Below are 26,843 nucleotides of genomic sequence, written 5' to 3'. Positions count from 1 at the left end.
AGTGGTTAGTGTCATGCCAGTCAAAACTTGGACCAACATGGGTTTCGAAAGGTCGGATCTCATATCGACAAACATCAGGTTGGCAGCTGCCAATCAGGGAGCGATCTATGTCGCCGGACGAACCCCGATCATCTCACTGCAGCTCGGAGGGAGACATCTTTGGATGAGCTTCCTAGTAGTAGAGAATTTGGACGAATCCGACCAGTTCATCCTAGGAAGGGATTTCGTTCGCAACTTTGACGTCACGATTGATCTCAATGACGGATTGATTAGGATCAAGGATCCTGATAGAAAGTATGAAAAAAGACCCCTTAATAAGATCTTAATTAATCAGGCCAAGGTGCCGATCTTTCTGGATCGAAAAGTTAGTTTAAAACCGAACCAAGCCTTAGTAGCGACGTTTAGGATGAGGAACTTGAATGAACTCAGCAATGACAGACAGGTGTGTCTGGTACCAAATCCAAACAGTAAAAGCTCGGCTATTTTAGGAAGAAGCTTCTCACTCACTCAGAGCGGACTGTGTGTGAGTGTGTTATTGAACACAGAAGCAACGACAGTGACAATACAGAGGGGAAAGAAACTTGGCTACGCTTTGCCTCTGAACACAGACTTTCTGAGTGTGGAGAACTTGAAGAAGTTTGATGTAACTAAATGTCCATTACATGCGAACCAAGAATGTATAATGAAAAGAGTAAATGAATTGAAATCTTCTAGGAAATTGTTTTCAATGAAGTCGGAAACAGATGATGGGCTGTCTAGTTGTTCCAACTTTCCTGAGAGGCCGACGGAAGCAGAGTTAGCAGCGAATAAGCCTGTCCTACCTGATATAGAACATCTGAAGGGTAAAATATCTGACAAGGAACTAGATTCGCTCAGGGCGGTGCTAAATCGGAACGCAGACGTTTTTTTAAAGCATAAGGCCGATATAGGTTGTTGCAATTTTGTATAGCACGAGATTGAGATAGAAGAGGGCTCGGTACCTCATAGGGAAGGGGCGAGAAGAATGACCCCAAACAAGTCAGAAGCGTGTAGGAAGGAAATTGAAATGTTAATGGAGTACGACATGATTGAGCCGTCGAAGTCCCCATGGGCTTGTGGCGTGGTCATGGCGAAAAAGAAAGGGGGACAACTCAGATTTTGTTGTGATTTCCGTTATCTGAACGCAGTGACTATAAAGGACGCATACCCGATTCCCCGCATCGATGAGAGCCTATCCAAGCTGGGAGACGCTAAGTTCTTCACGACGTTGGATTTGGGCTCCGCATTCTGGCAAGTGCCACTCAGAAAGCAAGATCGAGAGAAAACAGGTTTCGCGTGTGAGCTGGGACTGTTCCAGTGGAAGAGGATGCCATTCGGATTGTGCAACGCGACGGCCACATTCCAGCGACTGATGGCCCAGGCACTCACGAGCGTCACTAAGAAATACGGGAATCTCATCATGTGTTATGTCGATGATGTAGTGATTGCAACACCAACCTTAGAAGACCACATAGAGAGGTTGGAGGAGGTGTTTTCTTGCATGAAGCAGGCGGGTCTGAAATGCAAACCCTCTAAGTGTGAAATCCTCAGGGATTCCATAAAGTATCTGGGCCGCCTGGTTGACAAACATGGAGTGAGACCAGATCCCGAAGCGGTTGAAGCGGTGCTGACCTGGAAGGCACCTAAAACAGATACACAGCTGATGAGTTTTCTTGGATTCGCAAATTATTATCGGGAGTTCATCAAGGGGTATGCTGACAAAATATACCCCATGCAGAGGTTGATGAAAAACAAGGGCAAAAAGTTCACCTGGACTGATGAGGCACAAGTCTCATTTGAAAACATCAAACGTGAACTTTGCGAGGCACCGGTCCTCGGTATGCCAACGGAGAAGGGAATGTTCGTGCTGGACACGGATGCATCAGTGGTTGCGATATCGGGCATACTTCACCAGGAACAGGAGTGGAACGGGAGAACAGTTCTTCGTCCGATAGCCTACGGGAGTAAAGTCCTGAGTGATACTGAAATGAAGTACGGCGCACCAAAAGCGGAGATGTTTGCAGTGATCACGTTCGTGGAGAAATACAGGGCCTACCTGGGGAGTGCTCCCTTCAAGTTACGCGTGGATAATCGTGCCCTTGCCTGGCTGAAAACCTATTCGATGGACCAAAGCTATATTGGTCGTTGGATTGTGCGCCTGGATGGATACCACATGATCATAGAGCACCGTACCCGTGACAAGCACCAGAACGCAGATAGCCTCAGTAAAAAGACAGAATTTTATGAGCGCCTCGAGGAGAAGCAGGCTAACCAATCAGAGATCAAAGACGGGTTTTCCTTTCTGGACAAAGAAACCTACGATAAGCTGCCACTTACTTGGTGGTTAGACAAATCAGGACATCCTATACCTGGACACCCTGACCTTCCAGTGGAGACGGCCGCGGAGATAAAGCTTTTAGCCAGAGGCGAACCCGTTCCGTTGGACCTGCTAGTCCGATCCAACTTGGTACAGCAAGAACTGACCAGGCTGGGTATAAACAGCATCGCTTTATTGAATAAGACGGTGAACGTGGCGCCCGACGTCATGGGAAAACTCCGTGACTTGTTGGATAGGGAAGTGGATAGGCATGATCGTGAATGGATGGAGACCATGCAGAGGTTGACTGTCACCGAGAGAACAGAGAAGAGGCCAGTGTCCATTCGCAGCCGAGGCGTTGAACGGGATTGCAGGTCGATCGTCAACCAGCTGGTGACCTCGATGCCGAAAGAAGTCTTGTTGAGAACTTCGTTCACTGAATATGGAACATTGAACCAGAACCAAACTACTGAGGAAGTCAGGATCAGATCGAAATCTAGCTTCACGAGGAGAGTGCACTTCACGGATGCAAAAGAGGAGTACGAGCCAAGCCCAGATTGTTCGTCCGTGGACGAGACAATGTCCGGGGAGTCTGACACCTTCGAGCCAGTCAAGGACGTCTCCTCTGAGGAGTCAGACACCTTTGAGCCCGTGCAGGACGACTTGTCCGGGGAGAGGCTGACTAGACCACCTAGGGGCAGAATTTTGTCCGGGGAGTCGGCTTTGAAGCGACCGATGGACAGAGTTTTGTCCGGGGAGTCAAGAAACATCTCAGACAACTTGGAATATGATGTTGAGGAATCAGTCGACTCAAGTGTTGACTCGGGACCCCAGTCCCGGGACAACACGTCTGAAACAACTTCCAATTCCGATGTGTCAGAGATCGCAATCCACTCCTTATTGGTAGACTGGAAGCAGCGTGGGCTGGACCGAGAAACACATCAGGATCCAGACAGGGACAGATACACCTCAGATGAAGAGGGCACTGTGATAGATAATGCCGCGGACGAGCTCGAGCTGATAGCAGTTTCAAAACGCCCCACCAGATTGCTGCCACATGGTACGGTCGTCCGTACCAATCTGGAACCATCTGTGCAAGAAGCGACGCCTTTGAAAAAGATATGGTGTGTCAAGTTGATGGACGATGCTCATGCTCCGGAGATAATGAGTGGGCAAATGAACGTGGTGAAGACGTATTTGAAAGCCAGGTACAGGCTGTCGGATCTCCTAAGGGCTCAACGAAATGATAGAATGACGAGCAGTCTGAAGAGATGGATTGAGAATGGAGCACCTGATAAGGGAGACTTGGAAGAAGACAGCTACAAAATCCTGAAGCAATTCTACCTGAAGCGAAACGACTTGTTGTACCTGAATAAGGACGGAATCGTAGCCTGTAAGCGCAAGGAGGAAGACAAGGTCCTTTATAAATACAATTCAATAGTGTTACCACAGTTGTACCAGACCGAATTACTCTTTCGTTCACATGATCAGATGGGTCATCAAGGCGTGGACAAAGTGTATAACAGGATACAGAAACTATTTGAATGGCCGGGATTGAAGAAGGCTTGTGAGAAGTGGATCGCAGCATGCCTGTCATGTCAGCAAGCGAAGGATCCCAGGAAAGTAAGGTTCCCCCTACAGTCAATAGAGTCGTCAGGTTTCAACGAAGTGGTGCAAATTGATCATCAGAAAATTTGTATGACAGCAACGGGTTATAATCAGGTGCTGGTAATGATCGACCATTTTACAAAGTATGCGGAGGCAGCACCCTGCATGACAGCATCGGCAGAAGAAACATGCGATCATTTGATAAATGTGTGGATAGCAAGGCATGGCTGCCCCATCACGTTCCAATCGGACAATGGCAAAGCATTCGTAGGTGATCTCACAAAAGAGTTAATGAAAAGGTCGCAAGTAGCGCAGGCCCACTCGACCACTTATCACCCGCAAACGAATGGCCTAGTTGAGAGGCAGAATCGCACTCTGGTATCCATGTTGAGAGTCTACTGCTCACGCTACATGGATGACTGGGACAAGCACTTGCCGCAAGTGATGGGTGCTTACAACAGCACGGAGCACTCCACCACGGGAATAAGTCCGCATATGATGCTGACGGGTCACGAAAAAGCACTCCCGTTAACGTTCTTCTACCCTGAATATGAAGGGAAGAGGACAGCACCGCAAACGTACGTGCGGGACGTTATTAGAAGACAACAGGACCTCAATGACTGATGCAGGTGGAATACGCAACAGGCGCAAATTAGACAAAAAAGGAGGTTTGATAAAAGGACAGCCGATGCAAAAGCCTACTCAGTTGGCGATTACGTCTGGGTGTTCCAGGAAGTGGTTCCACCAAAAGGAACCAAGAAACTATTAAAGAAATGGCGTGGTCCATTTCAGATAACAGAGGTGCATCAAGGAGGTCGTTTTTATCGACTGAGCACTGGAAGAGCGGCTCATTACGAGAACATCAAACCACACAATACCTCGTCAGAGGATTGGTGCATCCCAGCGGACATGCAAGAGGGAGACTATTTAATAATGGATCCTGCTTGTGAAGTAAATGAAAGGGGTACTCGCGACAAGAACGACGGGAATGAGGTGGTGGACGATTGCGATCTACGAGTTGACTGAACGAGTAGAGGTGGACGATGAAACTCTACCCTATGCCGAAGAAGACTGGGATTGCCCGGAACAAACCGAAATCGACAAAGGAATACAGCCTGACTTTCCTCTCACCATGGAAACACGCCAAAGCAAGAGAGGAAAAAACCAGAAGAAATACAATCCGTATGGCGAGGACTTCGTTGTAGACCGGATGGTAGTGAGTGATGTCATAGACTCGCTGGTGGGACTGGACGAAGTGGCGATGCTAGAAGAAATCGACCTGGTGAACGATATGGATCAAGATTGGATCGACGATCGATCAGAACCGGAAGTGGAGTTCGAACCAGAAGCGGAACAGACTCATGAGCAAGAACTAACAAACTTGCGCGTGCTCGAATGGCTCCACGATCTGCCGACAGATCCAAAAGAGACGATCCTGACGATTCAGGACGTCGATAGAGACGGCGTCAAATACATCAGTCATGACAATACCGAGTCCAACTGGGTCGCCCCAGATGGTCCTCTACGTGTTCCACAATCCAACCTCGGTCTCCTAGACTTTGGGCGATCGACGGGGACGTCGATGGATATTTTTGTCCGGGGAGTGGGGGTAGGACTCACCCACACCAAAAATCTCATAATAAAAAAATTGAAATCGGCAAGAGAAACCGGAGAACTAGAGACAGAGGGCGAGAATGCTAAGAAACCACCTTTTGGACGAATCTTTGAATCGTATTTTGATCTACCGAACCACTATTCGAACAATATCGTCATAACGGACAGCGATTTCATACTCACGGAACGCACGTGCGCCATAGCGATAACGGCGGACGTAAGCTTCAAAACAGCACTAGCGGCCGACTTTAAAAGAGAGTACAAGAATATCGAGTTTTTGTGGAAACAGAGGCCTGGTGTAGGAGGAATGATAGCGTTGCCCCCTGTTGCATCACAGATACCAGGGAAATATTTGTGTTTTTTGGTTACGAAAGCTACTGATAGGCAACACGTGAATCCGGAGAGCTTGGTATTGGCCTTGACTCGACTTAGGGATTTCCTGGTTGAGAGAGGTGTGACCTCTCTCTCGTTACCAGTTTATGATCCCAATAGAGGGAAGCTACACCCTAGAGAGTTGTACGCTCTTGTGCATGTGATATTTTCAGAGACTGACATAGAAGTTTACCTACATAAAAAATACTATCTGAGTATATGCTAAGAATTGCGCTCGGCGATAAGTGGTTTTTATTAAGTTATTCGATAGGAACTAGAGTCAAGTTTTAGGTTAGGTTAGGTTTTAGGTACAGTATTAGGAATTAGGTTTTTATATGATAGTATAGGTGTGTGATGTTTATGTGTTTATGTTATGTTATTGTTATGATATGTTTTATGTTTGTGTCATCAAGGTGACAGCGCTTATTCGTGCTACTCTGACAAAGATAAAGGTGGATGATCCACCTTGGTGCTAAATTTTAAATCAGAATTGTGAAGAGAATTTCAATGGAGACTTTTAAAGAATTGATTGATGTTGCATCCAAAAATGATGGTTCTAAGTCGCGACCTGTTTTTTAGATCTTGATTGATCGAAAATTGTTTACTGAACACTGAATCAGAAGAGGCAGAAAGAAATTACACGACACGACAACAAGAATCAACACGAAAAGAAATGGGTGACACGAACGAACTCATGGAATTCCTCTCAGCGAGTCTAGGAGCGACTCTAGACGAGATCTATCAGCGGCTGATCGATTGTGATTTTACACGAGAGGACCCGGGGTTGGCGATGTTTGTGGTCGCACTCCTCAATGCACTGGGAAGAGAGGGTCGAGGGAATCGCCCTACAGAAGTCGTGTTGATGTTGGCCTTCGGTGAGTCCGGGACCGCCGAGAGAGGCCGAAACCGATTGATGAGATGGAGGCGCGGAGAGATGTCTGGCCACGACCTGGCTCGTGAGCCAGGACTAGGTGAGCAAAGGGACCACCGGCTAGGTGAGATGCCCTTACCCGTCCAACCTGCTCAGCCACTCATTGGAGCGAAGAGACAGCGTGATGGGCCAGGCCCGTCACACTCGGTCGACTCTCCAACAGCTGCTCCTCCCCTGAAGAGAGTGAGAGTGAGCTAGATAGAGATCCAGACGTCGGAAACGATTGAGACACTGGAGAAGAAGGAGAGAGATCAGAGTGAGCTGTGTGCCAAACTTCAGGAGTACAGGGCCATAGCTCGGGAGAGAGACGAATGGAAAAAGAAATTTGAAGATCTGCAGGTGGCCTACAAGGACGATGAGATAAAGCACCTGAAGGAGCTATATATGGCGAAGGTGAGCCAAGCGTCACCGGAAATTCTGGCGAGCATGAGACCCTCGGAGGGATCTAACGACACACGCCCCAGGACAACAGCGCAGGAGCTGTGCGCATCGAGAGGACCTGAAGTTCTGGATTTGCGTGCATCAAGGGGGCCCGAGGCTCCTCAGCAGACGCGATCGTCTGCTTCGAATCAGAGGTTCACGATACCAGACCCTTCTGACACCTATCTAGCTCCTCAATTCCAGGAATCATTTAACCAAGTGGCCAGAGCCGCAATGGATGAAATCAACAGAGGCACTGAGCGGACACTGGCGAGGATCGTTCCTTCCCAGCGTCGTGATCATTCATCAAATAGCTCGGAGCGAGCAACCCGCACGATAGCGTGTTCTGCGCCTGGTGGAGTCTTTGAGAAGTCTCGCGTGGTAGACATCAGGAAGAATCTGATGACACGTCATCAGTTCACGCAAGTGCCAGCCGAGCATCCTCGAGCCTGTTTGAATGACATGAGCTGGAACCCCGCCACGAACGACCAGGTAATTCCCCCAGGGAGTCGCCATTTGATCATTGGAGACAGTTTGGTGAGAGATCTGAATGAGATCTTTGTCTATGGTCAGACTACCATTCTGTCCTTTGGAGGAGCCTCAGTGGCTCAAGTTATCAAAATGATGGAGTTCCAGAGCGAGGATCATCTGGATACATTAGTAATAATGCTGGGGACCAATGACGTCTCGAGAGCCCCCGTGACTCCAGAGAACAAGTGGGAACCTCTATTGGTGTGTCTATTGAACGAATTGAAAGAAAAGTATAGACCCAAGCTCGTGATCCTGTGTACGATACCACCAAATCCTTTGGTGGGCACTATAGCTGCAGATTTCATGAATGGCAACGTGACGCGGTGGAATGAAATGACCCGCAGTCTGGTGAGAAACAATCCTGGCGAGTTGCGACTCCTGGATCTCGAAAATATGCTGCGCATGACTGACCACATCGCGCTCACTAAAGATGGAGTGCACTTCAATACCCAACGAGGGAGGCATTGGATTAACGATGTGTTTCAGACGCAATTGAGAGAAGTAGAGCAAGAGTCGAGGGCGACCGGTTCTTTGGCTCGGACCAATTTGACCGGAGGGAGTAGAATAAGGGCAACCGTGCCCGAATCCCTCGCCAACCGTCTAGGGCCCTTGGCAACGGAGACGGTTGGAGCCGTAACCGTCGCTCCGAGCTCAAACGTGAGAGACAGGCTGGGGACTGCTCCTCCTCCCAGGCCGCAGTCGATTGGAAGCCGACTCGGCAGATCGGTGGAACAGAATAACAGAAATAACTCCCAGACCGCGTCTAGGAGGAACGATTCGCCTGCCACGACAAATCCTGCTTCGACTGCGGGACCGTCTACAAGTACCTTGCCAGCGGAGGGAATCGAATCAGGCAGCAGGCTGCTTTGGAATAGATCAGATCCTAGTCATTGGGGTCAGTATAAGACGGACATGTCAGCGAAGTTGAATATGAATACCTTGACGTGTCGGGAGGATGCGATGAGAATGACTGGCGGTGAAAGTCCCACAGTGTCGCGACTTTATCGGATACCGGGCGTGGATTGGCTGCTAGCAGAGCAGGAGAAATTCAGCTCCTCGACCTCACTCCGAGATGCAGACCTGGATGGATTACCTCATGACAATACCTTTGGACCTTTAAACACCCGGTCGCTCACCGACGTTCGAGATAGGACCCGGGAAAGGACACCACCTGTGCGCAAGGGCAAGTTCCAGACGGAGAACAAGCCCAATAACAAACATCACAAGATGTACAGACAATTCGCTAAACCACCCGGTCAGACGCCGGGCGAGTATTCGAGGGACTACCCCCGAACGACAACAGTGGTTGGAGACGATAAGAGATACAGGAACCTGAAGGCCCCGATAGGCGATGGCCTTTTTGCAGCTTATGATCCCTTGGACATGAAGGCTGCCAAGTATTTGGTTGTGGCCGGCTCCGATTATCTCTACACGCCCCGTTCTCTATTCTGGCCCGATGTGATTTTCTTAACGGCGCCTAAACTGGACTGGGACAGGCGATAGGCATGATGATAAGTGTACGGAGAATGGTCAGCATGGAGCCGCAGGTAATAGTGGTTGCAGGCTCAAATGATCATCTACAAAGCAGAGGCTTATTGTCACGTCTGACGGATGGATCGATCCCGAGTAACGAAGTTATAGGGGAGGCGATAATGACACTGCTCTCGGCGATGGCCGAGGTAGAGGCAGCAGCAAGACAACGTTTCACCATGAATGTGGTGAAGGTGATCTTCGTATTGTCACCAGGCTACGCTGCGTTGCCTGAACCCCTTCAATTTGTGTACACAATGGTCACGACGATAGCAGAGGGGATATTTAACGTAATAATTCCTGCCCCAAACAGAGTGGTGGACCCGGACAATTACTATCCGTCCCGATCTGAGCTTCCCGCCGTTTGGGCTGACATTTCGAATGCCATACAGGGGCTCAGAGATTGTAGCACAACTCGGTTGGTGCTAGATGAAGTTCTGGGGTTGGAGCTGTCCAACTTCGCAAGATTACTGAAGCTAAGACCAGGGGTAGGTGACGATCATCTGTTAGTACAACAGATGGCTGATGATCTCTGGTTCAGACAGATGGATCATGCAGAGAATGAGCAGGGAAGGATGATCAGAAAGAATATGACGTCAGCAGAGGAGGACCTCATGGCAATAGCTTTGCGTACGAAGCCACACAACAACATATGGTTGTATCTGTCACAGAGGCTGTGCACCTTGGGTGAGGACGCGTTTGAGCATGCGCCGGCAATAATTAAAGAGATACACGCGTATCTGAAGAATCTACTTAATGCCCGGGAGTTGGCTGGAGGCAAGATGTTGAAACTGATGCAAGACGTAAACACGATGTCGTTGGACAAGTTCCAAGCTGACGTGCTGGCCACGAAGGCACAGTATGAACGAGCAGATGCTATCTTGGGTGGAATGGGAGTGGGATGGACGCCATCTTTCCTATCGACGCGCTATCCGAAGGCATCTAGGAACCTGATCACGAGCTTCGTCAAAGACATCAGGAAGTTGTTGATTGGCCTGGTGCTAGCCTTATACGTGACATTTGGTCATGAAAACTTTGTGAAAGGACCGGCAAACCTCTTTACCCAAGCGTTGGCAGATTTGAGATTGGACGGACTCCTGACTCTGATTGCCATGACCTATGGTCGACTGGGAGATTTGCTTGTGCTATTACGTTACCCTGAACAACTACAGGGACCCAGTCGTGAGTTCAATGCACAGTTGGAAACCGCTTCGCTCAAGAAGATGAAAGACTGGAGGACTCTCCTGCTTCAATACCTCTTGCAACAGAACAGAAGCGTCACAGGAGAGGACAAGGTGGCGACGAACGCAGGCGAATGTAAGCAGTATTGTGGCATGCCCTTACTAACAGACTTAGCTGTCATGATGCGGATTGATCCGTTGGCTCTGGTCCACGGACTGAGGGAATTCGTCACAGTGGTGTATGGACCGGTGATGTCTTTTGCGTTCCCGGATGTGCAAGTTAAAGCGTACAGGAATTCAGTGTTGTACGTCAACCTGGTCTCAGTAGTGGATTGTTCCGTGCTGAATTGGGTAGAACAGAGTGAACTGAGGAAGCTGGCTAGCGACGATAGGCTGTTCGGAAGAATAGCAGAGCCAGGCTGGGTGTTGATGGACTTCAACAACCACTTCAAATGCAGAATGGGCCGTGAGGATCTGTCCCACATCCAGTTTAACCCAAAACTCTGGAATTTGAGACCAGTGGTGAAAGATACAGGAGAGGCTGTGGGAGTACCTCAATTGCCGGGAGCCTATGCCCATGCGAAAGAGAATCAACAAACATGGCTTCCTGGGTCCAGGCCGCTGCCGGACCAATGCCATCGATATCCACCGATAAGGAGGATGTTGTTGGGAGTCACATCTCCCATTACTGCCCCTCGTATCGGAGCAGCTCGTGACGCAGAGAAGAGAATGCTGAAGTGGAGTGGAGGGATGGAGCCGCGCTTCATCAGCTGGAACGTTGCTGCCGCGCATACGTTCGACTTCTCATTCCCCGATGCCTGGAGCAGGAAAAAGATCAAAGCACTACCCTCCAGGAGACCAGAGGTCTCGGCTGAAACGTGGAACGAAGTATATTCTCCCGCGGATGACTTATCGAGACTGAAGTGGTCAGGAGAAGCGAAAGTGGTGATGCTGGAGGTGGCAAGGGAGAGCAGAGGAGGCTCATATATAACGATAGAGGACCTGGCCCCACATGGCGAGGAGTTGGTAGAATTCCTGGTCGATGATGAATTGTTTTATCATGCAGGAGACATGGCCGTACCGGCTCGGCCGGATTCGGGCACAGACGCGCGACAAGGACCCTCGGGACCTAGGCCGAAACCTGATTCGGACGACGATGAAGTGATGGATTAGGACGATAACGATGATGGGACCGGAAGTAAGACGGAGAAACCGGGAGAGACCGATCTAGGAGCGTTGGAAAGGGACTTGCTAGAGTACCGGTTCAGTGAAGATGACGATGGGGAAGTCGATGGGAGTTTATTGTTAATGGCACCATCGTCCTTCATGTCTCCTACAAAGGAGGCGTCGGCCGATCTATCTCCGATAGACCCAATAAGCCAGGCTAGAGAGTGCCGAAGCAGGGATCCGCAGAAACTGCTTTATGAATCACCAAGGAGGAGGAAAATCGAAGAGTCAATGAAGATATCGTTCCTCAGCACATTACCAGAAGAAGAATGGGAAAGATATCAAATGGAGTTGGAAGGCAAGACAGGAGCAATCTGGAGCCGAGTAAACTTCATGGAGAAATCTTGGGACGTGATAAGGCGATATGGGACGCAGTCCATAATGAAGGTGGGATTGAACCAACCCATCATGCGTGAGGTCCTAGAAAAAATAGTGAGCTCCATGGAGTCGGATGTTCTGACCGAGTCAGTAACAGAAGACAGTGCCGATGATCAGCATGTTGCAAAGAAATTACCTGTCAGACGAGCCAGGAAAGGGCTGAAGCGACTAAAAGGGAAAACAGGAAGTCGAGCCATGAACCCGAGAGTGGTGAAGTCGAGAGCCAGCGCAGTGGTGACCTCTTTAACGAGCGCAGGTCGTTCAGGCGAGAGCGGGCAAGGAGATAGCGCAACGCTGACAGGGGGAGAAAAAGAGAATCTGATACCCCCTATGCTCTTGGCAGGTCTGACCGTAACCGCCACTAGATCGAAGAAGACGGCGCGAACCCTGGCAGACACTAGGTTAGAAATGGAAGTCATCAGTCAATGTGGATCTGGAGGACTTGAAGATTATAGGCCCTCGCGAATCAACATGGCCAAGTTGAAACTGGAAGGACAACTCGACGTGGTCGAGTACAGTCGAATAACTGTGCCGGAATTGGTCCACATGGGAGATCCGGCAGGGGGTTATGTGGAGATGTTGAAAGCGAGGAACTCCGCGAGAGGGCACCTGATGGCTTGGAGTGAAAAGCGGGCCATGCAAGAATATCTGAAAGGGCTTACGGAGAACTCTAACTTCAATCGAAGAGAGTATGGCACAGTAATGTCATCAGAAGCGAACGAAATTGGATTGGAAAAACTGCTAGAAATTTTTTGGAGGGCGGCCCTCCAGAAATACTTCGATGAGACGATGAATGCACCTGCTACTGTGGCAGCATACCTGGCTCATCCTTGCGTGAGAACTGATCTGCAAGTACGACTGGCTTGGTGCTTGATGGGCATCAAAAAGGCGGAGTATGAAGCCAGTAATGACTCGAAGTCACGAGAACAGGAGCTAGAGTTAATGGAAGCTCTACGAGCATTGATTTCGAAAGACGATTCAGCGATAGCATGGGCTAAGCGTAAGGATGCCCTTTGCTTTGTCAGGTTCGTGGTGGATCGCATCCCCACTCCTGTGTTGGGAGAATGTATAAAGATCATTCGGCAAAAGGGAGTTGATTGCGAAAGGAACTTCCTTAGGGCACTCCTAGAGCTATATCAGGACATGCCATTGACCGTGCCAAGCAAGGAGTCGAATGATATGGAAAGCTATCGCAAGTTGGAAGAGATGAGGAGATACTCCAACAAAGAATTGAGAGTGAGCAGAGACTTGATTGAAGCGGCCAGAGGACAAAAGGAGTTTGCAACACTAGGGAAACTGAAGTCGTTCCAATATGTGTCTGGCATACCGGGGATGGCGTATAATCCCTTCGTGAACGAAGAAGCCAGGGAAGCGTACTTCGACTATGAGCAAGTCACAGTGCTCAATTTCTGGGTTGAACGAATTAAGGAAATCGGAATGCTGATGGTGGAACAACCCAAGCTGGGAATTATTCTTTCTGGAAGAACGAGCGGTCGAACCCTCGATTCCCGAGCTAAAAGGGCAAGTGAGTTTTGATTGTGGTTCTTGGGACGGTCCCTTGAAAACCAGTCTAGTAGTGATGTGGGAACTCATGAAGCCTTCCTGGTGTCCCCATCCTAACGCAGGCTTAATCTGGGACATGACCGCGGATATCATGTTAGACCGGGATGATGATGCGAGTTTACATGATCTGGCCATGATACATCACCTGCTGGCCATGAGATTGACGAAGAGGAAGAGCAACCCGTCCACGGAGCTGTCCGAGGAAGGTACACCGATTAATTGGTTGAAGCAAGGCACATGCTTGGCTCAACACAGTGGGATGGAAGGACATGTTTGTAACCTGGGACACTGCCTGATTACGCTGAGCGAGCAGCATCGACAACTGGCACGATTGTACGGGAGATTGAGCATGTCAGATAAGAGTGCCATGGAGTTGGTCGCAGACTGCCATGGGGTGACGGACGTAAACCTGATCCCAGCCTTGGGATTTTATAGCATGACGAGTTCGATAGAATCACTCGAGCGCTTGGAGCGTGCCCATGAGCTAGTGACGTCCCTCAGCGTGGAAATATTCCCTGGAGCATTACAGACAGAGCAGAAGATTGGAGGCTGGCGAGAAGCTCTAGAAAATGAAATGAAATGAATCTGAAGGACAGTGAAACCTATCACAGACCTACTGGTTCAAAATATATGGTGGGTTCAAGCTCAGCGCCGTATTGTAATAGCAAGTATCCTACGCACATGGTGGTGATGGATGCGAGGACGCAACAAGTGTTGGTTGACCAACTTTTCTCTGTGCCAAAGTGCGTGAGGTTGGCCAGAATGTCAGAGAGGTCATATGACTTGTTGGCAAAGATCTTTCGGGTAGTCCCGAAGAGATCCAAAGGCGAGTTGCAAGACGTTGTGGGTGAAGAGTTCATGAGACTGAACGAAGGCAACGTGAGTGAGTTCCAGAAACAGAAAGCGAGTGGAGCGTTACCCACTGAATTCCCCACCATAGAAGAGAAAGACGATTTACATAGAATTCTGATGGAAGTGGAACCGTTGCTGGGAGCCTCAGGGTATCGGACCCGAAGGAACATAGTGAGAACCCATGGGGAGTATCCTTGCCACTGCTTGGCGCAGACGTTGTGGTACCCCAAACGCGGGAATCTGATCCTAGTATGGGACGTGGAGGAGTTGTACTCCACGGGGTTGCCCGATCAGAATCAACAAGTGTCAATCGTGGTGGTTAGCGCCATGCTAGCAGTGAGATGGTTGGAGGCTAACGCGGACACAAGTCAGCAGGAGAAGGCCGTGCCGACTCCTGAGCAGTTGAGCAACGTGAAGATGAGTCATGAATTGGATCTTTTCAGAACTACCTGCAAGGTTCTGAGAATACCTAAAGCCATTGAAAGGATATGGTCAAGGCAGAGATTGATGCCTTGGTTCCGTGCAGTGATGACATCATGGATATATGAACGCGCGAAGCGTCACATGTCAAGGAACACGGAAGCCTATCAATCTTTCCAGCTAGATATAGGACCGGGAGCCTATAAGAGAGCTTTCTTGACGCACAGAAACGCGGTCACCACAGCGGTGAAGCGGGTAGCTGGAGCGCCTTGTGTTACTGAAGATGAGAAGAAAGAGGTCTTAAGAGCTGACCTAGAACGAAACGTGAGCCTATGTCTTCACAACAGCTTTTGCAGGAACCGGGAGCAGAAGGTGAATGTGGACTTGCTACCTTGTTGCAAACCGAGGCTGTTGGAACAGGAGGGTTGGGGCACGGCCCGCAACTCTCTGGACATGTTAGAGAAAGTCCTGGAAGACAGTGACGCTGAACATCAGGATGGAGAAATGATGGAGTGAAGATGACCAAAGAAGAGAAGAGAAGGAGAGAAAAACTTGATTGTATTTGTGTGCTAAAACTTAAACCAATCAACCAAGTTTTGATTATTGAACTTGTTAAACTTTTTGTTTTGATCTAGTTTGGTCAGACCAAACTTCGAAAATTGTTGCAATTGTTAAAATTGTTGAAATTATTGATTTTAGTTACTACTATCTATGTATGTATATAAGGAACATAGGTGAGTATATTTACCTATTTATTCACGTCTGAAGTTTTTAAACTGTGTAAGACACAAATTCACTGTGTGGCGACATGGTAAGTTTGAGTAAACTCGCTCGGGAAGGGTGGGTAACTCAATAACTTTCCTAGCCACAGAGTTTCTTAGTTTTAATATGGAAAGGACCGCATAAATGACTGATTATACTTGGTGAGTAGTGTTAAGTTAATTTTAACGGGTGCGTGGCCGTGCCACGTCCCACTTTTTAATCACAAAGAGCGAAAAGAAGTTTTATGGCAAGACGACGTAAGTAGTCAGAAAAGAAATTTTATCTAGGACACTCCTCATGGTGCAAATTTTGTGAAAATGTTGAAAGGCAGTGAGATGTAGTACGATGCCATTTGTGAACACGTAGTGAGTTGAGGTGGGGTAGATAAATTTCATTTTCTTATGCGATTTGTAAAATTGATTACAGAAAACTGGGTAACTACTTGGCGATAACCCGGTGTTATGCGATCAATAGGGACATTGTTGGAGACTTGTCCGGGGAGTATGTGCCATTCTGCCAGATGACACAGCGCAACCTTCCGGCGACATAAAAAAGAGTGACTAAAGGCCTTATGAACAAAAAAGTGTTGCGACGGAGGGTCAGAATGTTCTGGAATTTTTATTTTTAAAATTTCGATTGGGAGAAGAACATTTCTGAGAAATAGAGAAAAGACGGCCATTTTGAATAAAAAGACGAAAAACAGAACCACGATAGAGATTGTGAAGAACAGTCGTGCAAGAAAATTACGGAGCCTCTTATCGTGGCAATAACACACGATAAGGACCTTAGCGACAGATATTTGTGGAGACGGAGGCTTCAGTGGGGGGAAGAGAAATACCACGGAACCCTCCCGGGACACGAAATATAAGAGATAAGAGTGTTATCTCAAGAAAATCACGGGAGCGGAGGCTTGGTCCCCCCAGAGACTGTCTATGTGAAGGGACTGTATAGACTGACTATATAGCTGCTATAATGTCATAGATCTTAATTAACACCGTTATTATTTAATATTTCAGAGCATGAGTAGCTAGAAAAAGGAAAGGGTCAATCCATCTCCAATGGATTTAATGTAAAACTGTCACACAAAAACATGTTAAAATAGGTTGTTCGAGCCGTGTTTTTAATGACAATCACGTAGTCTGAGGATCCGAGACTCAGCTATGTGGTTGTGTTCGCATGTAAACGAAAGCTGATCAAAAGTCGTTTGACTGATGGCCTAAAAATGGTAACTTTTTACTTTGCCCTAGACAGACCAGAAAATCAACTGGCAAGGTCGAGACGGTAAAAAACGAGTAGAATGAAGGTAACTGACGCCTGCCAGTCGTTAATAGGTACTTTTTCTACGCTCCGTCGCTGTGTGATATTTGGGCGAATGTTACAACGAGGCAACTCCTGATAATTATCCTATCTATCGGATCCTATCCTATCTATCTATCCTATCTAGCGTAGACACGGTCACAGGTGATCTGGCCTCTTTTCGAAAGCTGAAACAACGATTCAGCCTCGCCATCCAAAGAGGCAACGCAGGATGCATCATGGAGGCGCTAGAAGCCTAGCAAAAATAAACCCCACCATGTGCGCAGTTTTGCAATATTTATACCTGTATCCTCTCTTAATTGACTTCTTTACATCTATCGGAGATAAATCAACTTTTTCTTGCTCCTGATAACCAAATGAACGCAGATGTTTCATTAATTAAACTCAGGGCATCAGGAGAGCTTAAAGTCAAACTGATACAGTTTAAGAGTTCAACGACAGACCTTTCCGAATTGCCTGTGTTCCTCGGAGAAGCGTCTGCTTCTTCACTGGGAACGGTTATTTCGCGAAATCCCAGCCTTCCCCATTTGTAGATTAACATCAGTAACGATTGTTACTGCACAAGCATTTCTGTCGGGAAGACTTCTTGTTTTCTTGTAATCATAATTCCTATTTTCTGTCGTTTTTTATGTTCATCCTCTGCTTTCTGGCAGCAAAACGTGCCCTGGTTTTCGCGGTTTTCAGTTGTTGCGATAAAATACGTAATGTGCTCTGCAACGCTAAATCGAAAAATTTTTGAGCCTGGTTCTATTAATCTTCACTTTCTGGTTCTTTTCATAGATTTAGCTTATCGTACGTTGCTGATTATCGCGTATCGTACGTTTCACTTTTCGAATAAAAACAACGCACTGTGATCGAATGGCACAACGAGAGATAGTTTGTATCGTTCAACCCCTTGCCATTAAGTTCTTACACGTTTGTGAACCAGGCTTACGAAAAACCACATTGATTTGGCTTAGGTAGAGACAATTAAAAGCACATGGAATCTAATTTGGACGCTAGCCAATCATTATAGGATTAGGTTTTACTGCCCGTCGTATATTTTCCGGACGAATGTTACTTTGCCTCTTTGTGATAGATTTTGCCTTAAGCTTAAACATTGCAAATGTCCATAACAGCCCGAACTTTGTTATTATAGATGCATTGAAAGGTAATTTTGGGGATTTCTGAGTCACAGCTGTACTAATCTTAGTTTCAGTAAACATGGTAAAGAAGTACTTCGTGTCTGGTTTTATGGCGGAAGATATAAAGGGAATATCAAGTATACTCGACGAAAATTGTTTTTCTGCGAATACTTGGCTTCCCTGGGTTAACGGAACGGTTAACCTTAATCGTCTACTGGAAACAGAAAGTAATTTGTACATCCGATCGGAACGATTTTTAACTGAAAATGAAAAGTGTTATGGCGTAACCATCAAAGGTTTTAGTGCAGTTCAACATAAGTTACTTCCTATTCACAAAATCGATCATACATTCTGCGAAAATTTTTTATTTGAATCAAGTTATGATGACATAATCCTTATTTCATCTGACATTTCACATGAAACGGGCTGTTCTCGTGAATCAAGTGTTTTTATATACAAAGTTTCGGAAAATTATTCTTTAACAAAGAGCTTTGTGGTGCCCGAACTGGTGAAGCAGATTAGCGTTGGGCATGCACACGCAATAGCTTTGGCAGATAACGGTAAAAGCCTGTTCACATGGGGTTGCAACACAAGAGGAGAGCTTGGGACTTCATCAAACAAAGTGAACTCTGAGAAGTTTGAGTTGGTTGAGCAACTGAATGGAATGAATTGGGCAATGGTAGGTAATAAGTTAAAGATTTTTTTATTGGTCAGCTCCTACTCCAGTAAAGTATGTTAAATCAATTTATAGCCAAGCATTAAGCTTCTTGGACCGAATGAGTGAAAAAAAAACAGCCTGTGAAAAGCGTCGTCGCATTGAAAGACAAAGCAAATGAATTCAAAATCGGTCTTTTTAGTAAAATAACAGTATGCGCTCCACTTTCAATGACGACTCTTCTGGCGTCAGGAGCTTCTACATTACCGTCAGTCGCGGTTCTTCGTGCAGCCATTTTCAATGTCTGAAACGGGAAGCGTGTAAATGAACACAACTTATATTGTGGTAGATAATCTTAAGTAATGCAAATAGAATAAAAAGTAAGATTTCAGAAGTTTTTATTTCCTTTAAAGTATGTTTGGTACAACAGTAATTATATATCTTTACAAATCTATATAAAACCGCCAACAAAAACATAGTACAAATCATAAACTGTTACATCATAACCAGTTAAGATCTTAATCATCGAGTTACGCGTCGACGCAAAAGCTTCTTCTGATTTCTTGTAAGTTATTAATTGCATCTGAGGTCCAAGGCATAATTTCGACGTTCGCTCCAAGCAACGGAATCTGTCCGTTAAAATTTCGCTTGAATATTGCAGTCAGAACAGCGTCATAAGGCGTGAAATCCCTAAACGCGGCTATTACTGTCACGGATCCTGTCGCCAGAACTGCTGTGTCATTGACCTTGATGGCTGTTCGTGTGGGAGAGGGCCCAATAGGCAGTGCCCGTGTCAATACCACTCACGGTTGTCGTGTTCCAGAACGGTCTGTTACCAAATCTAACTAGATTGGCGAATGACGCCATGTGGTCCAAGTCGAGGGTATTTATACGATGAGCTTCCTTTACTTCTGCCGGCTATGCGTGTGGGCAGATAGTAATATCTAACGTTCCGCAATGGAACGCTCCGATAGTGTTCAAGACTTTTCCAAGGCTGGTCGGGACTTCGAACGGTTTCCGGAGGGCGATGCGTTGAGCAGGTCTTTGTCCAGAAATGGACGAGAAGACGCAGTCAAGGCATGCCTTCAACAAATAAGTGCAAACTTGTCTAAACTCATCTATGGTAATCATATTTTCAGGCTCGTAGCCTGCCATTTCGAACGCTGTGTCCGTAAGAGAGTTATATAGAGTATTAAAGAAATTGTAAAACGAATTTTTCGGGATAATGATGTAGGATATCGATCCACGGGGATTAGGTCCGATTACAGTCTTAGCTACTCCTTCTATTACTCCAGTGCTGGTTTGTGGAGTTATAACATCCCGTTTTTGGTTCTGGATGTTATGCGGCGGTGGCAAGTTATTCCCCGGTTGCGGTCTCGCAGGGGCTGGGGCTCCGGCTCCATTTTCAATGACTCTCCTGGCGTCAGGAGCTTCTACATTACCGTCGGTCGCGGTTTTTCGTGCAGCCATTTTCAATGTCTGAAACGAGAAACGTGTAAGTTAACACAACTTATATTGTGGTAGGTAATCTTAAGTAATACAAATAGAATAAAAAGTAAGATTTCAGAAGTTTTTATTTCCTTTAAAGTATGTTTGGTACAACAGTAATTATATATCTTTACAAATCTATATAAAACCGCCAACAAAAACATAGTACAAATCATAAACTGTTACATCATAACCAGTTAAAATCTTAATCATCGAGTTACGCGTCGACGCAAAAGCTTCTTCTGATTTCTTGTAAGTTATTAATTGCATCTGAGGTCCAAGGCATAATTTCGACGTTCGCTCCAAGCAACGGAATCTGTCCGTTAAAATTTCGCTTGAATATTGCAGTCAGAACAGCGTCATAAGGCGTGAAATCCCTAAACGCGGCTATTACTGTCACGGATCCTGTCGCCAGAACTGCTGTGTCATTGACCTTGATGGCTGTTCGTGTGGGAGAGGGCCCAATAGGCAGTGCCCGTGTCAATACCACTCACGGTTGTCGTGTTCCAGAACGGTCTGTTACCAAATCTAACGAGGTTCTCTGCCGTGTTGATTTTCGCGTCGCCGCTTCGTGCTGATTTTTATTGCGTCTTCCCCCGACGGGTCGTGGTGAGTTCACACTAACCGACGGTACATCCTGTCCTTCGTTCGTCGCACCTAGGGTTGGTTGCCTTCGGCCGATTTCCCACTCACTATCGTATTCGTCGTCGTCGTCTTCGCTCTCGTCCGCCTAGTATTCCACTATTCGTTGTTTTGTTGCTATTCTTGCATTTTCCATTGCGGCCCGGTCCTTTTCCGCTTTTCGTTTATATTTGTTCGAATCGCTTGAGGCTGGTGTACTGGTCACGTTCCTACTCGGTCCAGGGATGCACTCCTCGCTTTTATTCCCAATTAGGCCTTCTTGAGCCGCCGATCTAAACGACACACCACTCCGCCTTAGTAACGACCCTTTTTTCATTTGCACCGTATGTTTAGTCATTTTGTCAGTTTTTAATGGCAAACGTTTATACCTCCTTGGGTCCTTTGGATCCGTCTTCCCGGTCCTTTGATACACCGTCGTAGAACTTGCTTTTTGCCTTTTCAGCCATGTTGGGGTCTTGGGTGGGCCTGGTTCCTTGGGGTTCACAACTTCCGGAGCCTTAGGATCCGCTACCTCGTCATCGTCCAACATGATTGGAGCTTTCCTATTTTGGGGGGGGGGGCGAACACTAAGTCACTTCTCTTCTCCCAATCTAGGGTAAGTTCAACATCTGGGAGGTTTCCCGCCTTGTCTAAACAAGATAACTTTTGATTAACGACATTGTTCCAATTTAGGTTTTTTAATGACGGCCTTTTCGTTAAGTTTCGCAGTGCCGTATTAGCTTCTCGACCATGGTATGCTTCGAATGGCGTTCGTTTAGTTTTAGAGTGTGTCACGAAACGTAATGCACTAAGCGCACGGGAGATCATCTCCCCAAACTTGTAGTTCTTATTTTCCTGGAGATAAGTCAACACGTAATTTTTTATCGACCCAATAGTCCGTTCAACCATTCCTGTTGCACGATGGTCCCTAACCGGAGATTTAATAAGTTCAAAACCTTCGTAGTTACAGAAGTTTTGAATTTCGTTCGAGAAAAACCCCGTGGCTTGATCCATGTGCAATTTCCTTGGGTGTCCATGAGTATTTATGTACTTCCTTAGGAATTTCAATACACTTTTTGATTTGTTGCTTGAACAAACATACGCTGACGGCCAATGCGAGAAAGTATCTACTGCTTTAAGTACATATTTTTTTCGACCCCTAACATAGTTTACTGGACCCCAGAAGTCTAATTGGACCAAATCATTTGGTTCCTTAGGATTGTACGTTTCCCCCATGTCATTTTTGGGAATGTCTGGTTTAAGGTTGTTACCTGCTTCTACACAGCTTTTGCAGTATTTGGCTGTGGCCGCGATATTTCGGCGCATAAGAGGAATCCACACGTCCTTTGCCGCCGCGAACATTTTATCCCTCCCATGATGGTTATAATGGAGACGATTTAGAATTGCTGATGATAGGTCCTTCGGTATCGCTAACCGGCCGTCCATCCACAGGCAATTCTCCCTTACTGCGAAATCGTTGTAATGCTGGGCGTAGTATTGTCCTAATTTTGTAATAATCTCCTTTGCTCGTGGGCTCCTGTCTCTGATGTTGTCTCGGATGGTCTTCATAATTGGGTCTCTTTCAATGTTTGCTTCGATTAATTTTAAATTCAAAACTTCTGGGTGTTCAATTTTCTTCACGATTTTACTATCCGACGGCACTATGGAATAGATCCATTTTTCATTTTGTACAAGTGGGTACGATAAACCGGGGAACTGATGTGGAAAAGATATAATTGTATTCAGTTTTTTAGAATTAGTTTGTTTAGTATCAAGTTTTTCAGGTGGTATCATCTGAATATCGGAATCCGAGCTAACGCTGGGAGGTTGACTTAGACGGTTTAACACAATATTTAGATTAACATTTCCCGAATTAGTTGATGTGTTGACTATTGCCGAAGTTGGAGGATCATACTTTTCTGGCGAATTACTCATGTTATTTCTCCCAGAGTTGCTACTGTATTTTTTCAAAGTAATTGGCTTTTCACTATAATCTTTACTACTGTAAATTTTCAAAGTAGGTGGCCTTTCACTGCATTCTTGTAAGATGGGTGGTTCGCACTTATAATTTGTTGGCACCGAAGGTTTGTACTTGTAATTTGATGAAATGGAAGGGTTTCGAGGGTATTGAATAAATTTTTTGTTTTGGCAACTGTAATTTAAGCAATGAGAACAAAGTCTGAATCTCGTTCTTCGGTATTTGCATATTTCCTTCGGTATGCAAATATCTCGACGCTGATTGGTTAACCGTCGGTTGCATGTAAATACGCCCTCTATTGAGCGTTTGTGCTCACGGTGAATATTTGCATAATTGTCTGTTCTTACATTCTCATTGGATGAAACTGCTTTCGCTGTGTCGACACATGACTTTACGCCCCCTACCGTCGGTTTTCGCTGAATGTTGTTCACTTCTTGACCCCTAGGCTTCATTTTGTCCTTAGGCTTCAACGCCGCGTTTATCATTCTTATCTTTGCTACTGTAAAATTTTCATCGTAATGGCTCGTCTCGGGTGCCTCTGCGGTCGGAAACTGAGACAGATAGTCAGCCATCCCCATTTTTGACCCTTGTCGATGTTCAACCTTGAAGTCGTATGGCACCAGACGATCATACCAACGAGTTAAGCGACTGAAAAATGTTTTATTTCCTTTTGGTGACGAATTCAACAATGTGAGTAGCGCTTTATGATCAGATATCACTGTGAAATATCGACCGTATATATAATTCCGAAAATGTTCCGTGGCCCACACTACCGCGAGTAATTCCAATTCGTTTGTGGAGTATTTTTTCTCAGCCGGATTAAGGTAACGAGATGCAAACGAAATCGGATGCCATCCGGAGGCGCCATACTGTTCTAAAACGGCCCCTAGGCCATCGTGGCTAGCGTCACAAATGATTCTAGTTTCACGGTGAATGTCGTAATTCGACGATATTTTTCACAAGCGATTTTAATTGTTGGAACGCATTTTCGCACACGGGCGTCCAAACAAAATCATTATTTTGGCTCAGTAATGGCCTTAACGGTGCGCTTAACTCGGCAAGTTTGGGTAAAAATTTGTGTAAGCTATGTAACGAACCCATCAAGGATTTCAACTGCTTTCGAGATTTCGGGGTTTTCAAGTCTTCTACAGCTTGTGTTTTTCTTACTAAGGGCGTTATACCACTTTCCCCAATTCGAAATCCAAGCCAATCGCACTCAGTTTTCGCATTTTCGCAATTTTAACGCGACATTGGAGACGTCCAGCTTTTTCAATATCTTTTCCACTAACGCAATGTGTTCGATTTTAGTTCCTTTTGAAGCAATTAAGATATCATCAATAAACGCGTTAGCCTGGGGGAACTCCTTCAGTAAATTATCTATTACCTTCTGGAATTCCGCCGGCATTGACGTAAGTCCGTAAAAACCGTTTTTAAAACGATAACTCCCCGTGGATTTTCCGCCGACTAATGAGAAATTGCATTGCTCGCTTGTTTTCTGTTCTAATGCGACTTGTCCGTACGCATATGTGAAGTCCAATGTTGTAAAGTATACATTCCCCGATTTTTTCTCCGCAATAATCTGACTTACTCCGTCAATTAATTCGTCAATATTCGGCATCTGGTACTTATTTTTGTGTACCTGTTTATTCAATTCTCTTGATTCTAGTGCTAGTTTTATGCTTCCGTCCTTTGTTACTGTAATGACGATAGGAGAGACGAAATACTTATCTGAGCACTCTTGTAATTTTATGATATGTCCTTCATTTATCAGCCGATGAATCCACCTTTATCCACCTTTTCTTGTAGACTGATTGGCACCCTACGCCCTTTTTGTTGTATGGGCTTCAAATTTTCAAAAAATTCAGCTCTTACTTTCGCATTTCGGATCTTCCCTATCCTAGTAAATAAATTTGGGTACAATTTACAAAAGTATGTTTGCAATTCGTCGTATTCCTCCTCCTGTGATCCCACTGGTCCCTTCCCCTGTGATTCCCATCACTTTCTTTCTTTGAACTAGCTCGAGACCCAGGGTGCCCATCAGGTCGCGCCCGAGGATTGATTGATGATTTCCGGATATTACTGACACCCGCGCTGGTGCTGCCCAGCCATTTAGCGACATCATCACTGTTACCTTCCCTAGTATGTTTATTCGATTGTTGTTGTAATCCAGAAATTCCTCCTTTGACGGTTGTAGTTGAATGTTTGCTTTTCCTAACGTTGTTTTTAGGTCGTTTATGCTGAAGATAGTTACTGGAGATCCACTATCTATCCACAACCACATCTTTTTACCTGACACCTCCACTTGAACGCGGGCCCCAGAGATCTTTAATTCAGTCTCATTTTTCTTCCTTTTTATCGACATTACCATGTAATCATCCGATCCCGACGTCATGGACTCGTTTTCCCCACACCCCTGCTGATTCACCCACGATACTGGGTCTTCGTTCAATTCGTTTACGTTCTGCGTACTTTGATGATGCTCATTTTCCTCCCTGACCAATCCGACTCGTCCACGTCCTCTCCACTGGTTAGTACCCCTTCTAATTCCTCGGCATGTTCGTTCAAAATGTCCCAGTTTTCGGCATGAGTTACATGTTGCTCCTTTTGCAGGACAGCTCGCGATGTGGTCCAGGGTAAAATTTGGCGCGTCGCAATTGTAGCACCTACGGTTATTTCCGCTTCCCCCACTACTACTTGATCCTTGGGTATATCCTCCACGTCCCGCACGTCCTCGGCCTCGAAAAAATCCTTGTCCCCTTCTTATATTATTTACTGGTTCCTGTTTTATTGAAATTGCCGGAGCTGATGATGCTGGTTTTCCCGTATATGATTTGTATGCGCGCTCACCACGTTCATATGATAAGGCGATCCGGTAAACTTCCTCCGGTAACTTAGTTGATCGTGACAATTCTCGTTGGCAGTCCGATTCCCGCATATTCATAATGAAAATATCACGAACGTTTTCGGCCGCGTTGGCAAAATCACATCTTCCTGCTAGGGCACTAAGTTCCGCATGAAATTTTTCGAATGTTTCGTTCTCACGTTGTTACATTCCTTTCACGTTGGAAAACATTTTGCATCTCATCTAGAACCCGTGGGTACCGTTCAGTTTTAATGTTAACCGTCGGTTTCCGTGCTTTGAATATCCGTTGCGCCTCGTCTCCGATACATAGATATAGATTAGACTTTAACTTCTTTTCCGACTCGAGACGGTTTTTCCCATTTACTTCTTCTGGCAACGCCGTGATAGCCGTCGTATTTTGCTATCATCCCCCAGTGAATTTTAATTATCCACTCCTCCCAATATACTGGAGGTTCCGGCGTTCGTGTTTCCCAAAATGCTACTGTATTTAATGGATTTTTCCCCCTCCTTTTTTCTCTGCTGGCTGCGCCATGTTAAAGTCGTAAGTTTGGAATTTCAAAAAGGTTGTTAATAAGTTGTATTGTAGACAAACTGTTAGGCATCAAATCGAAATCTTACTGCACTCTTTTATTTCAGATCCCATCGGACATTAGAGATCGCAAGGTCAAGACAGCAGGTCCCCAGACAGAAAGAAGAATTGATAGCACTTACATAAACTCAAACTGGTGTCTATCTAGAAGAATTGATAGCACTTACATAAACTCAAAACTGGTCCCTATATCAATTACTGTCACGGATCCTGTCGCCAGAACTGCTGTGTCATTGACCTTGATGGCTGTTCGTGTGGGAGAGGGCCCAATAGGCAGTGCCCGTGTCAATACCACTCACGGTTGTGTTCCAGAACGGTCTGTTACCAAATCTAACTAGATTGGCGAATGACGCCATGTGGTCCAAGTCGAGGGTATTTATACGATGAGCTTCCTTTACTTCTGCCGGCCATGCGTGTGGGCAGATAGTAATATCTAACGTTCCGCAATGGAACGCTCCGATAGCGTTCAAGACTTTTCCAAGGC

The 26,843-nt window shown here is 46.2% G+C and overlaps 1 protein-coding gene across 2 annotated transcripts in view; it reads left to right on the top strand.

The window, feature by feature from the left end:
- The first annotated feature begins 18,181 nt into the window (after window positions 1-18,181).
- LOC134840435 (syntaxin-1A-like) overlaps window positions 18,182-26,843 on the top strand; it is a 32,702-nt gene continuing 24,040 nt past the window's right edge. For both annotated transcript variants that reach the window (XM_063856230.1, XM_063856231.1), the window contains exon 1: window positions 18,182-18,844. In XM_063856230.1, coding sequence (XP_063712300.1) covers window positions 18,245-18,844 — 600 coding nt within the window. In that variant the 5' untranslated portion in view covers window positions 18,182-18,244. The remainder of the gene's footprint in view (window positions 18,845-26,843) is intronic.

This window comes from Symsagittifera roscoffensis, chromosome 2, assembly GCF_963678635.1.
Source record: "Symsagittifera roscoffensis chromosome 2, txSymRosc1.1, whole genome shotgun sequence".
Lineage (NCBI taxonomy): Eukaryota > Metazoa > Xenacoelomorpha > Acoela > Convolutidae > Symsagittifera > Symsagittifera roscoffensis.
The sequence above is the reverse complement of the archived record's forward strand: the minus strand, read 5'-3'. Positions and strand labels throughout refer to the sequence as shown.